This window comes from Battus philenor, unplaced genomic scaffold (genome assembly GCF_028537555.1).
Source record: "Battus philenor isolate CCGP_79_NKW_IND1 unplaced genomic scaffold, ilBatPhil1.0.hap1 SCAF_5, whole genome shotgun sequence".
In the NCBI taxonomy this organism is placed as follows: domain Eukaryota; kingdom Metazoa; phylum Arthropoda; class Insecta; order Lepidoptera; family Papilionidae; genus Battus; species Battus philenor.
The window spans coordinates 6,293,331-6,304,726 of NW_027181715.1; the positions used below are offsets into that span (position 1 = coordinate 6,293,331).

The following is an 11,396-nucleotide window of genomic DNA, read 5'->3' on the forward strand; positions in this document are numbered from 1 at the left end:
TTTTCGTAATATTAATATTTATAATAATATTATCATTACGTTATATTTCTAAATAAGGTGTCACATATATTAATTGACTGCAAATGAGCTATACATACATCCTTTTATGGTTTTACACTTATAATCAATCACCATGTATATTATATAATTATCCCTTTGTAGAATGTGCGTAATCAGATGGCAGGTTCGCTATTACTTCTTTGCTTAATTCTTTATAAGCAATTAACATTATGTCGCGGACTTGATTTGTTAGTTTTTCGACGTCATCCAGTCCAAGACCTTTCGTAGGTATTGGTTCCAAACATTTAATAATAACATGCCCTGAAATAGTAATAAAATTCTTTATTTCACTTATCATCACTATTACAGCTTGAAGACGTTCATTGGTGAACGGAGCGCCCCTAATAGATTTCTAATAATACCGAATGGAACCGGTATTTATGTAGACTTGAGAAAAGCAATTCTCACGTAAAATCACCGCAGCGTCGCTTGTTTGTAAAAATTAGCCCGCAGGTACAAGACAAGACAGGAAAGACCACCTGGAAGCGGCCAGTGTCATCCGATGACCTAAACACGTTTGCTTGTCCACCTTGTGGGCGTCCTTCGCTGAGCTTAGTGGTCCGTGACTCCAGGACCTCAGGGCCCTTGTAGTCAATTGTTCTGGGTGCTGTGGCCTATTAAATCTCACTTCAACATTCCGCTATTTAACTTATTTTATTGTAATCATGTATTTGAGCACATTGTAGTAAAATCTTAATATGACGTTATTTTCCTAAATGCTCGAGACAGTGAGAAGGGAAAAGATTCTCGAAGTAATACCTTTGTTTGGCTTGAGCTTTGTATGAATTATTACGAGCTTATGTTAAATCGGGCAAAAGGAGGTTATGTTTCATGATTAATATGTAAAGGAATATGTATTAAACTAAACAAAAATTTAATTAATGTAGTTTTTATGTGTATTTTCGTGATGTGACATGATTAAAGCACTAGATTTTAAGATTTTTCGTTTGCCGTTTTTTATTACAAGTCGTCCATATTCGCATTAAAATTGTATTAATTAGAGTATATACAACTCTTTAATAAGTTGTAAAAGGAATGGAAATGAACGAATTAACCGACATAATCAAGCGAATTTGCAAATGCAAGTAGCAGTGGTCAGGCCATATAGGTGAAGAAACAAATTGAACAAGATGCAGACTACCGGTCTGTTCAGCTGTGGAGGTCCTGAGGCGTACGTATGATGATGATGATGAAAAGGATTGTATTTTGTCTAATCTACAATGTATATTTAAGATGTCAAATACTCTTTTCTTACAATAAATATCATAATTGTTATTTTCGTTTTGAATTTGTATTAATAACAAAAAATATGTATACATTTTTTATTTTGTCATAAATTACATTACGATTAAAATTAAATATCTTTTTTATACCAGAAAACTATGTGGAAAGGTGGTTTATAGCATCACCGAGATTGATGAAGTCAAACGCAGAATGTGCCTAAAAGATCAGGTCTTAGCTCTATCGGTTCTTATTACCAGATAATTGACGATCTGCTTTATTACATGACGTAATGGTAAGTTTTACGGCCTGCATATAACATACATTTCACTTTCTACGACGCCATTCAAACTACTGTTTGATTTTAATTTTGCATTTTATTTTTAAAGTATATCAACAACTTTTACACCAACACCTACGAAAAACATCACAGCAAACCTTGAAACTAGTGCATGCATTAGTGACAAATGTATACCACAATTTTGTTTAAATAAAGTACAAAAATTTAAACAATAGATAGATGCATTTCTATTGTAAAAACTACGTAGTATTTACGTCAGATTCATCATAACGGCCTATAGACTCCCACTGCAAGGCACTGGCCTCACCCAAAAATTGGAAATGTTAACTGGTCTTGCGTTGCCCGTATCCAACGACTTCCGGTCGACATTAGTTACCAGTTATGTCGACGATCCACATATTGGAGAGGCCTTCCACTAGGTAGACCGTTGACATAGATCCACGCCGCGTTTACCGGCTCGCGGTGCCTATAAGAGAACCTCTCGTTCTCGTCTCAACGTGTCGGTTGCACGAGACATATAACCTGCTAACTACGACTTTCTTCTTTCATTCTTTGAATTACATCTCATTTCTGATTCTACTTTTGGTGACCTTGATCCTTCTTATAGGAACCTCCTTCTCATAAGCGATCCTTCTGTGTTTACGTGATCATAGGATATACTTGTGCACATTTTTGTCTATTTTAACTTTTGCAATGGTTGAATGCGAAATGTTGAAATTGAATCGCAGTTTTAACTGTCACTACAATTTACTAGTCATCCTTTTTTGTCACGTACTACGTTTTGCTCTCTCGCAGTCGCCCAAATAGGCGGTGCTGTTTTGATTACACTATAAAGATCCAATGCAATTTTCTATCCGGGCTCAGTTCGTTTATATGGATGTGTGATATATGCTTCTGACAACTTCACAGTCATTAGGTGCATTCTCCGATGCCTCAACCAAGTAATAACGTTAATGAGCAAACCATTCAGAAAATTATGAAATAATATACAAATTTATTTACAGTCAAAATGTTTGCCTTTCATCCAACGAACTAATTAGCCAGCATTTGTTATTTATGATTTGTATATGAGGAATTATTTTGTATATTGTCTTTATGTACTATAGTATAGACCGTGTAAATATTTGTTTAAAAATTTCTTAAATTAAAAAGTATGCCGGAAAAATTTGATTATTTAGGCGGTGTAGAGATAAAGAAGGTAATGTAACTATATCATCTATGATAACAGATCTCTATACAATGTTATATATATGCATGTTTCTATTTTTAAATACAATTTATAATATTATAAACGCTACGGATTCTTGATCATTCTAAGAAAAATTACTGACTTTAATCGAATAATGTAAGTAAATAGTTCAATTATTTATCTTTTCGTGTTAGACTCGTCGACCACCCAGATACTCTAAATATTAATATGTTCAGGAATAAGTCAAAAAATAAATTATACGAAAGAAAATCGTATTACTAAATTTAAAGTAAAAAATATATAGAGGATAGATAAAAGTTTTGTTTTACACTATGTCATAGAATTCCAACAAAACCTACACACAAGGTGATAAACTTACTTACACAATGTTAGCAATGATAATATATTCAACATGAAAAAATAGATTTCCAAACAAATAAAAAATCGATATATTTGGTAGTTACTAGTAAAAGTTTTGAATAAATATATTTTTGTCATTCTATATAAATAAGCACATTATTCCGATTTGATGATGTCATACTCAGAAGAATATATTGCAAGGTTATGTGCGCAGATGTAGCATTAAAAATTAATCATCGTTGACCCCAAATCAGCCGGTAAAGCCTATTACAAAGTCTAGGCCTCTCCTTAACATTGCTACAATGACAGGCCTTTAATACCCTTAATAACCAGCCAATATCATTTACCATTGGAAGATATTTTTGCTCGCTTTATCTAGACATAGATAGATTAGAATCTACACTAAGTTAAAAGATATAGCGTTTTACTGAACATATGAAGTATTCATTACAATATGAATATATTAACTTCAACTTATACGAAACCTGTTTCCGTTTCCATCGCACACTGACATCTTTAGACAATAAATCATAAAAATTGAAGTCTTTTTTTATTTTTACGTAATTTATAACATTTTTTTTAATTCATTAATAATCACTATGTATTTAAGATTCTAATTAAAATATAAGATTACAGAAACAATTTAAGATTGCTTACCTTTATTAAAGATACCTTTCTCTTTATTTAAAAAGTAGTATGGTGAAAAAACGATTGGAATAATAGGAACTTGTGCAGCCACAGCCATGTGGAATGCTCCTTTTTTGAAAGGTAATAAACTAGTATAATCTTTATTTCGCGTTCCTTCAGGAAACAGCCAGATCTTTGTCTAGAAAATAAAAGTTTTATGGATTAAACAAATCAAAAAATGATTCATAGTTAAACGTATAATGGACATAAATTAATGCTTGTTTTATATTATATTTTCCTTTTTCCTCTTGATGCAGTTTCTGAGGCAGTTGGTTTTTTTAGTTGATTTTTTGTGTTGCTTAACAGTAATAACCTTAGTAAGTCTTTACTCGTTCTTACTTGAACAAGTCCTCATTTTAAGGTTAGTAATAATAATATAACAAATAAATAATAATAATCACAGTAATATTATAGCATTTCCTAAAATTAATATCGTATAGTTTTTAATTAACTTACATCGAATTGAATCAAGTGAACTAATTACTAGATATTTCGTTTTAACAATTGTATGTAATTATTTAGTAATATCGTTAAACGGTAATATATTAAATTGTAAATATCCTAAGGAGTTTAAAAATTCAATTTCTTATTGTTTTTAAGTCAGAGAGAAACTATATACGTCCATTATGTCTGAAATAATCACTGCATCATTGATTTTAAGTTCAAAGAAAGAATGAGCAGTCAATGAAATTGCGTATTATTAAGCGTTGTTATAGGAATAAAAAGTATCATACCTTATGTTTAACCATAACGTCTGTAGTAACTTTAAGTTGATCCTTCGCTCGTTTTGGATTCTTTCTGTCTATAAAAACTATTCCAGCAAGATAGGCCGCAAAACCGAAGGGGAAAACGTACAAAATCTCCCTTTTAGCAATTACTGTTAATTTGTTCGCGACCTCCCAAATGTTGAATAAACCTGAAAATATGAACTCCTTATTTCTATTTATGTAGTCTTATCTACTATTGTCAACCTTGTATCTATTATGCACAAATAAGCATTAGTATCTTAGTGTTTACGTCTAGGAATAACGGTTATGGAATTAGAACGCAATTGGTATTGGATTTTATCCTAATTAGTTATGCGTTTTTCGTAATTAGATGTCTTTAAAAGAAAGAATTACTAATACACAGACTAATTGGTCATAGGTGTAAAGGCATTATAGAGGTGAATGTTTAGCTTATATACTATCAATTAATGTGTGGTACACTGTATTAAAAATCAAGTTTTAGAAATACTTAATAACAATAATAATATAGTAAGTAAAAGCTTCTCCAAAATTCGGATTACTGCTTATTTAAATTACTTATTGCTGACTATTTACTCTTGCTGATTATGTACCTCCAGATATCGTATTTCAATTGATAAAATAAATTAATATTATGAATCGAAATAGGACAAAGAGTTATATATTTACTGCTTTAAAGCTTTTATAATTATAGCCAATCACTCTATGTAATATTTTAGGGAAAGCATGTCAAAAATCTTAATTTAACTTTGATTTAAATTATTATATTTTTTAAGGTGAATTAACTTTTACTACGAACCTAAAATATCAAAAGATGATTGATGGTTTGACACAATGATGGCTCCACGATCTTCGCTTAATATCTCTCTACCGCGTAGCTCCCAATTTATACCATACAACTTTGTTACATGTTTCAAAATACTCGCACCAAATCTAAAAGTAATAATGAAATATTATTTAGTGATTGTATTAATGATTATATAGGAGACAAAAAAGATGGTTTTGACATGACGAAATAAAAAAATTATAACATGAATTTTTTTTAGTATTGGCGTAAGCGTAATCGTTCCAAACCTGGCACTGGTATATGGATAAAATTGAAAACAATAATACTATAAATATGAATAGATATTTAAAAGTAAATTACAAAAATGTTACAAGTAATTTTACCCTACTATATTATTTCTACTACCATGAAGACAAAAAACCACGGAGCACTTCTCACGGCTATATTTTTTTTTACGTCACTACCTGCTCCGAACGTTCCAATATGTAAAAATTTTACAAGTTTCTGCGTATGGAACCTTCCAGAACACATTAGAATAAAAGAACAATAGAAAATTAAGAGGTGAATGAAAACATACATAAATTATAGACCAGACCATGCTGTTATCCGGAAGTAATGATGATGCAATCTTCGTAGATAAAGTGCATTAGCCTTGTAATAGTTTATTCAAGGTCCATGAAACTGTCCGCATTATATAGGTACATTACTGACACAGACAAATACAACAAAGCGAAATGCTTCGTTCGCATGCATTTGAAATATCCATAACAAAGCGAGTCTTGAGTCTCAAAGACCGGTGATAATGTAAATTCTCTGTATCATCCCCAAAATGCCAATCTGTTAAATATCGTGATATATGGTACACTTCGTCTGTGTTCAAGATCACAGACTCGAAGAAAGTTTTCTGCATCTAATAAGCCGAGAGAGGCGGAAGAGAATTGTTAGTATAAAAATGATGGTATATTTAAAAGCATCTGATGCCTCCTCCGGAGTTCATTTGTCGTAGAAACCTAGCACTGAGAAATGAGTTACACCTTCAGCCATAACTTATGCAAGTTTTCATTTTTATGCTTGAAACGTCTGCTGTCCTTTATTGATGTTTAATATAATAGAAATGTCAAGAAATATTTCTTTATTTCTTTAGTTGGAACAAAACGAAGAGAAATAAAATGATTGTGTGATTCTACTCTTTGCTTTCAGGGGTGATCTGTTAAGTATATACCTTTATAAATATTTTACTAGGTAGATATGAAATAGTACTGCGCACGGCAGTAAATTCAACGTAATGTCAGGTAATTCCATTATGTACTTATGGCCCTCTACTGTCCCAGAAGACCTAACCAACTGGTCTACTGTGATCCTAACATTTGCTACCGTTGTGTGCATTTAGGCCGACGGATATTTGTACAAGCCACTTCACTGAAATGTAGAACTGAAGCAGTTATGTATCTTTAACAAATAAACAATTTGCCATCTATTCAGTCTAAGCATTACCTATTACATTTAGACATGTTTATATAGGATGATTAGTTATAGGTGTAAAAGTATTATATGGGTAAATGTATAGCTAATATGTTGTCAATTAATGTACGGTAGACCATATCCAAAAATCAATGGTTTCAGAAGTAATAATAAAGTAATGATAACATACTTCGATAACTCGTTTTAAAAATTCGGATTACTACATATATACATATAAATTAATTATTATTTACTGTATACGATAGTCTTACACCTATAACCAATTACCTTGTATGTAGTTTTTAGGTTTTTAATTTTTAACAAAAGACCTTCCTGTCACAGCTCCTGAGGTATCTCGACCCTGTCTACTGTAAATTGGATTTTTAGATAATAACAAAAAGTTAATTTAAATCTTTTTCTATATGATTGTGTTTTAATAAGTGAAATAAATTTATCGATATGGCGAAATAAAGATAAAATCGGTATTATATTAAGGACGGAATTGATATAAACGTGGAGAAGCGAAAGAATTGCAAAGATGCCGTTGATAACTATAACAAAAAATAGGTGGAGTAGATATGGATTGCGTAATGGATGTTATTAGTGCCTAAATTATTTTTTATTAGATAAATGTCATTAGAGAAAAATAATTTACATAAATGTATTAATGGTACGCGAGTAGTTATATGTATGATCATAAGAAATTTTGAATACAACTCAACTGCTGTTGAGTATGACTCAATCGAGAAAAAATTTACCGGATGCTATAAGCTTCAAAGGCAAATCTATTCTCAAGTTTTTATTAATTGATTTAAATAGCTTTATTATACATTGTTATTGTAACGTTTTTTGCATAATACGGCATAGTCAAAACAATTTGATTTTAATATATGTTTCGGTTTCCTGTCATTCATATGTGAAAATATATCTGAATTAATTATATTTTTTTTGTTGTCATTTTTATTAAGTTATCAATAAAGTTCGTGCCCACATTTACAAAGGGCAGCTTTAGTATCGATATGTATACATGAACAACTTAAAACAAATAATGTTAAAATTTAAATTTCAGTAAATATAAGAAACTAAAAAAAAGTTTAAACAGAAGGAAAAAGGTTTTTCTGCAATTTGTTCAGTTTTAAAATCAACAACTAAGATATATTTGGTTCATGGTAAAGATTTTGAAGCTAAAAATTAGGACGAAAGTAGGTTTCTAGATCTAAAATATGTGGTTATAAACTTAGCACTTATCATTTCAATGATGCCTGTGACCCATTATTAATAGAAAAAGTTATCAAGAATAACTATACGAAACCAGAATAGTAAAAAAATTAAAAAAAGAAACACCCTATATTATTTTAAGTTTTTATACAAAATTATTAATATCCTCCATTTAAATAGCTGCTGTTAAAATAATTATAAATTGTAAAAGAGAAATTAGTCTAAAAGCATTATTATTTCCAACATTCTGTATTTTTTAAACTATCTTACAGAATTTAGATTTAAAATACAAATTTTGCGATTGTGCTGGTTGAACGCATATGTCCTTCACATGCTAGTGGTAACGCGATATCGTTAATACGACACAAAACTAGAAAATAAACATCTACACCTTAAATTCAATAATAATAAAACAAGAAATTGGATGTAATAAAAATGATGGTAAATACGCAAAGTAAAAAGTGTAGTCGTAAGACGTTGAATGTAGACTGGATCCAACCGGCCCTATTGTTACTCTATGTAGGGCCTGTGTTCAGCTGTCAACGTTCTACGGTTAAAATTATTATGACGATGATCAGGTTTGTGGGAACATGAACGATATAGCAACTTTTTATAAACAAATTAAAGGAGAAATAAGAGAGATCTTTAAGTGAGGCCTACTTAAGTCGTTCTTATGCTGAAATGATGAAAGATGATGATGATGAAAGTGAATCTAACTTTTGTTACGAATTTTAAAGCTGCACATGAAACCATTGCGTTATAATATTTTGTTGATTTTAAAGGTGTTTTCCTGATGACGACTATTATGATAGGCAATTATTAACTTATTAATAATAATAACCATCTTATTGGCTCTTAAATAAAGAAATAAAAAGCGCTTTGTACTATAATGTATTCTTTTTATATGCCTTGGTGTTCACCAAAAAATTACAACAATATTACAAATTCGTAATCACATAATAATTATGTACTGTTATTAATTATGATCTATTAAAATATTACTACTACTGTGGTAATATTTACAGACGTTATTTTCTATTCCTTTCGAATTTGAAATGTTTAGGCTTTGTGTATCTCTTTATTCATTTGTGTATTTTTACCTTTCTCACACTTATGCTGTTTCTATTTTCTATAGTTACTAATTAGTATCTTCTCTAGATTAGGTTTAAAAACTTATTGGGGTGACCGATAGATATGCCTAAGGCCGCCATTACCTAAGTTGCAAAAACGGTAAATAAATCTATAAAAACTTAGATTTTCGTACAATATCTAAGGTTGAGAACTCTGATTGATTTTACTATATGTCTTTAAAAGTAGTGAAAACGAAAAAAGTTTCTATTAGCATGCTTCATCATTCATCACTTGAAATGTCACTTTTTCTTCATCCGTCAATACAAAATTAAACGTTATTTTGTTAGAAAATATTATTCTGATAGCTTCATTCAACTTAAAGTATTCAGGCATTATTTATAACTGAGATGTGTATCTTGAAATAATAAAAGGGAGCATCAAAAACAAAATATCAATCATAATGCACAGAATATTTTTTTGACTTTATAACCACGTTGGTTATATTTTTCAGCAAATTTTCAGGCAATTAATTTATTTACAATATTATCTAAAAATAAATACTTTCCGAAACAATAGACAACGTAACGAAAATACAGTAAGAAAGAAAGGTTTATCTGCATAATAAAATTATTTATTGCTTAGTATCTGTCCTTAAAAACTGTACTGACAGAAGTTATTGGTCTGTTATATTTCAATAAAAGAAGTAATTAACGTATTTTAGAGAAATAACTTTATGCAAGTTGATTGGAAATAGCTCTGAAAGCGTTAAAAAGCTTAAATAACAAAAAGCTTTTAATTATAAGCTAATAGTTAAAAATCATATTTTTCGGTTAGAATTTAAGTCTAATTTAAATTATAGCCATGCAAGACTTTTTGATTGTCTAGTGAAGAATAAATTGTTGCGTATGTAAAAACAATGATAAAGTAAATTGTTGTTATTGCGCTTCATGTAGTTTATTGTTCCTGACGAAAAATACGGAAACATTTTTAAAAATGAAAAGGTCATCCTAATCGTTAAGATAACTGGTGATGATAAAACATAGTTGATTTCATATAAAACTTATTTATAGTGTATACACTAAAGTAGTCGTACACTAATTGAAAATTTCCGTCAATTTTTTTAAATATAACATAACGGAAACAGGTTATTCAACTCAAATGCTTTGTTATCGAAAGAAACTCCTAATGATAACGATAATCGCGAATCGACTTTGTCAGTACAGTTTATTATAAAACTATAACGTTTGGTTTCCTCGAGTTGAAATCAGTTGATTTATGTGTATATTAATAAATATAATAATATAATATTTAATCAAACATTTATTATCAGCTTATTGTTTTTACAAGGCCTATTGCTATCGTAAATACTTACCGATAACGTATTAATTATCAAATAAATATAATAATAAGATACCTTGATCCGTGTTTACGGTGAATGATATTTAATTTTGCTGAACTAGTGCCATTTTTAATTATTTTTATAAATTTTCTTTTTTACCTTTTTTTTGTTACGTTTTTTTATTAAAAAAATGTTTAGTGAGAAATTTTTAAAAAAGAAAGAACATAAAGGACAGTCCCTACAATTTGATTTTACATTTCGAACACGCGAAAAAAGAATAAGGTGAAATAAAAAATATTGTAACTTATATATTAATGTTATATCCAGCTGAAAAACAATCCTATTTCCAGTTCCACTCGTGTCATATGATATTTATTTAAATCATTATGCAGAAGTTTGGGATGTCATAGTGAAGTAAAAAAAACTGCACTTACTTGCTATTCATAACACTTCTAGGCCTTAATAAGAACAAAGGCGAAACAAAAAATGCGATTGAACTACAAATAAAATAATAAATGAAGAAATTTAATTGATATCTAAATTTGTTAGGTTCGCTGTAAGAAATTGTTTTAGTTCTTAAAAAAGAACACATTAATAAGCACACTGAGCCAAAAAAAAGGATTTTTTCCCACATAATTGATAATATTAAATAACACAAACAGTAAATACGCCACCAACGAATAGACTGAGTGTCGCTTATCTCTATAAATGTATTTTATTCGAATAGAAATTGAGTGAAGTGATTGAGTAGATGGGAGATGGTCCTTGTACAATTCATAAAATATAAAAAAATCGTCATTATATTAAGGACATGATCACATAATTTTACAAATAGATAAATTTTAAAACGTTTGTTTTTAAAAATGTATACGTAAATGGATTTGATACTTTTCGTTTCTGTATTAATAGATGCCTTTATTATTCCACTTTATGTAGCCGAAAAAAGTACACAAGAG

General features: G+C 29.7%; 1 protein-coding gene across 1 annotated transcript; it reads right to left on the bottom strand.

Annotated features, from left to right (window-relative positions):
* On the bottom strand, positions 1 to 11,074 carry LOC137929660 (1-acyl-sn-glycerol-3-phosphate acyltransferase alpha-like). The gene is made up of 5 exons (XM_068772707.1): positions 10,875 to 11,074; positions 5,364 to 5,497; positions 4,553 to 4,734; positions 3,789 to 3,957; positions 1 to 321 (listed from the first exon to the last, which is right to left on the bottom strand). The coding sequence occupies exons 1-5, from the start codon at positions 11,072 to 11,074 to the stop codon at positions 149 to 151; spliced, it is 858 nt and encodes a 285-aa protein (XP_068628808.1). The 3' UTR covers positions 1 to 148.
* Positions 11,075 to 11,396: the final 322 nt, after the last annotated feature.

What these genes read in the sequence shown, in the direction of transcription:
- LOC137929660 (XM_068772707.1), bottom strand. Translation starts at nt 11,074, where the DNA reads ATGTGGGAAAAAATCCTTTTTTTTGGCTCAGTGTGCTTATTAATGTGT. An exon ending in ACGTTATGGTTAAACATAAG is followed by an intron (nt 3,958 to 4,552) that starts GTATGATACTTT and finishes TTTATTTTCTAG; the next exon opens with ACAAAGATCTGGCTGTTTCC. An exon ending in GAAAGGTATCTTTAATAAAG is followed by an intron (nt 322 to 3,788) that starts GTAAGCAATCTT and finishes TTACTATTTCAG; the next exon opens with GGCATGTTATTATTAAATGT.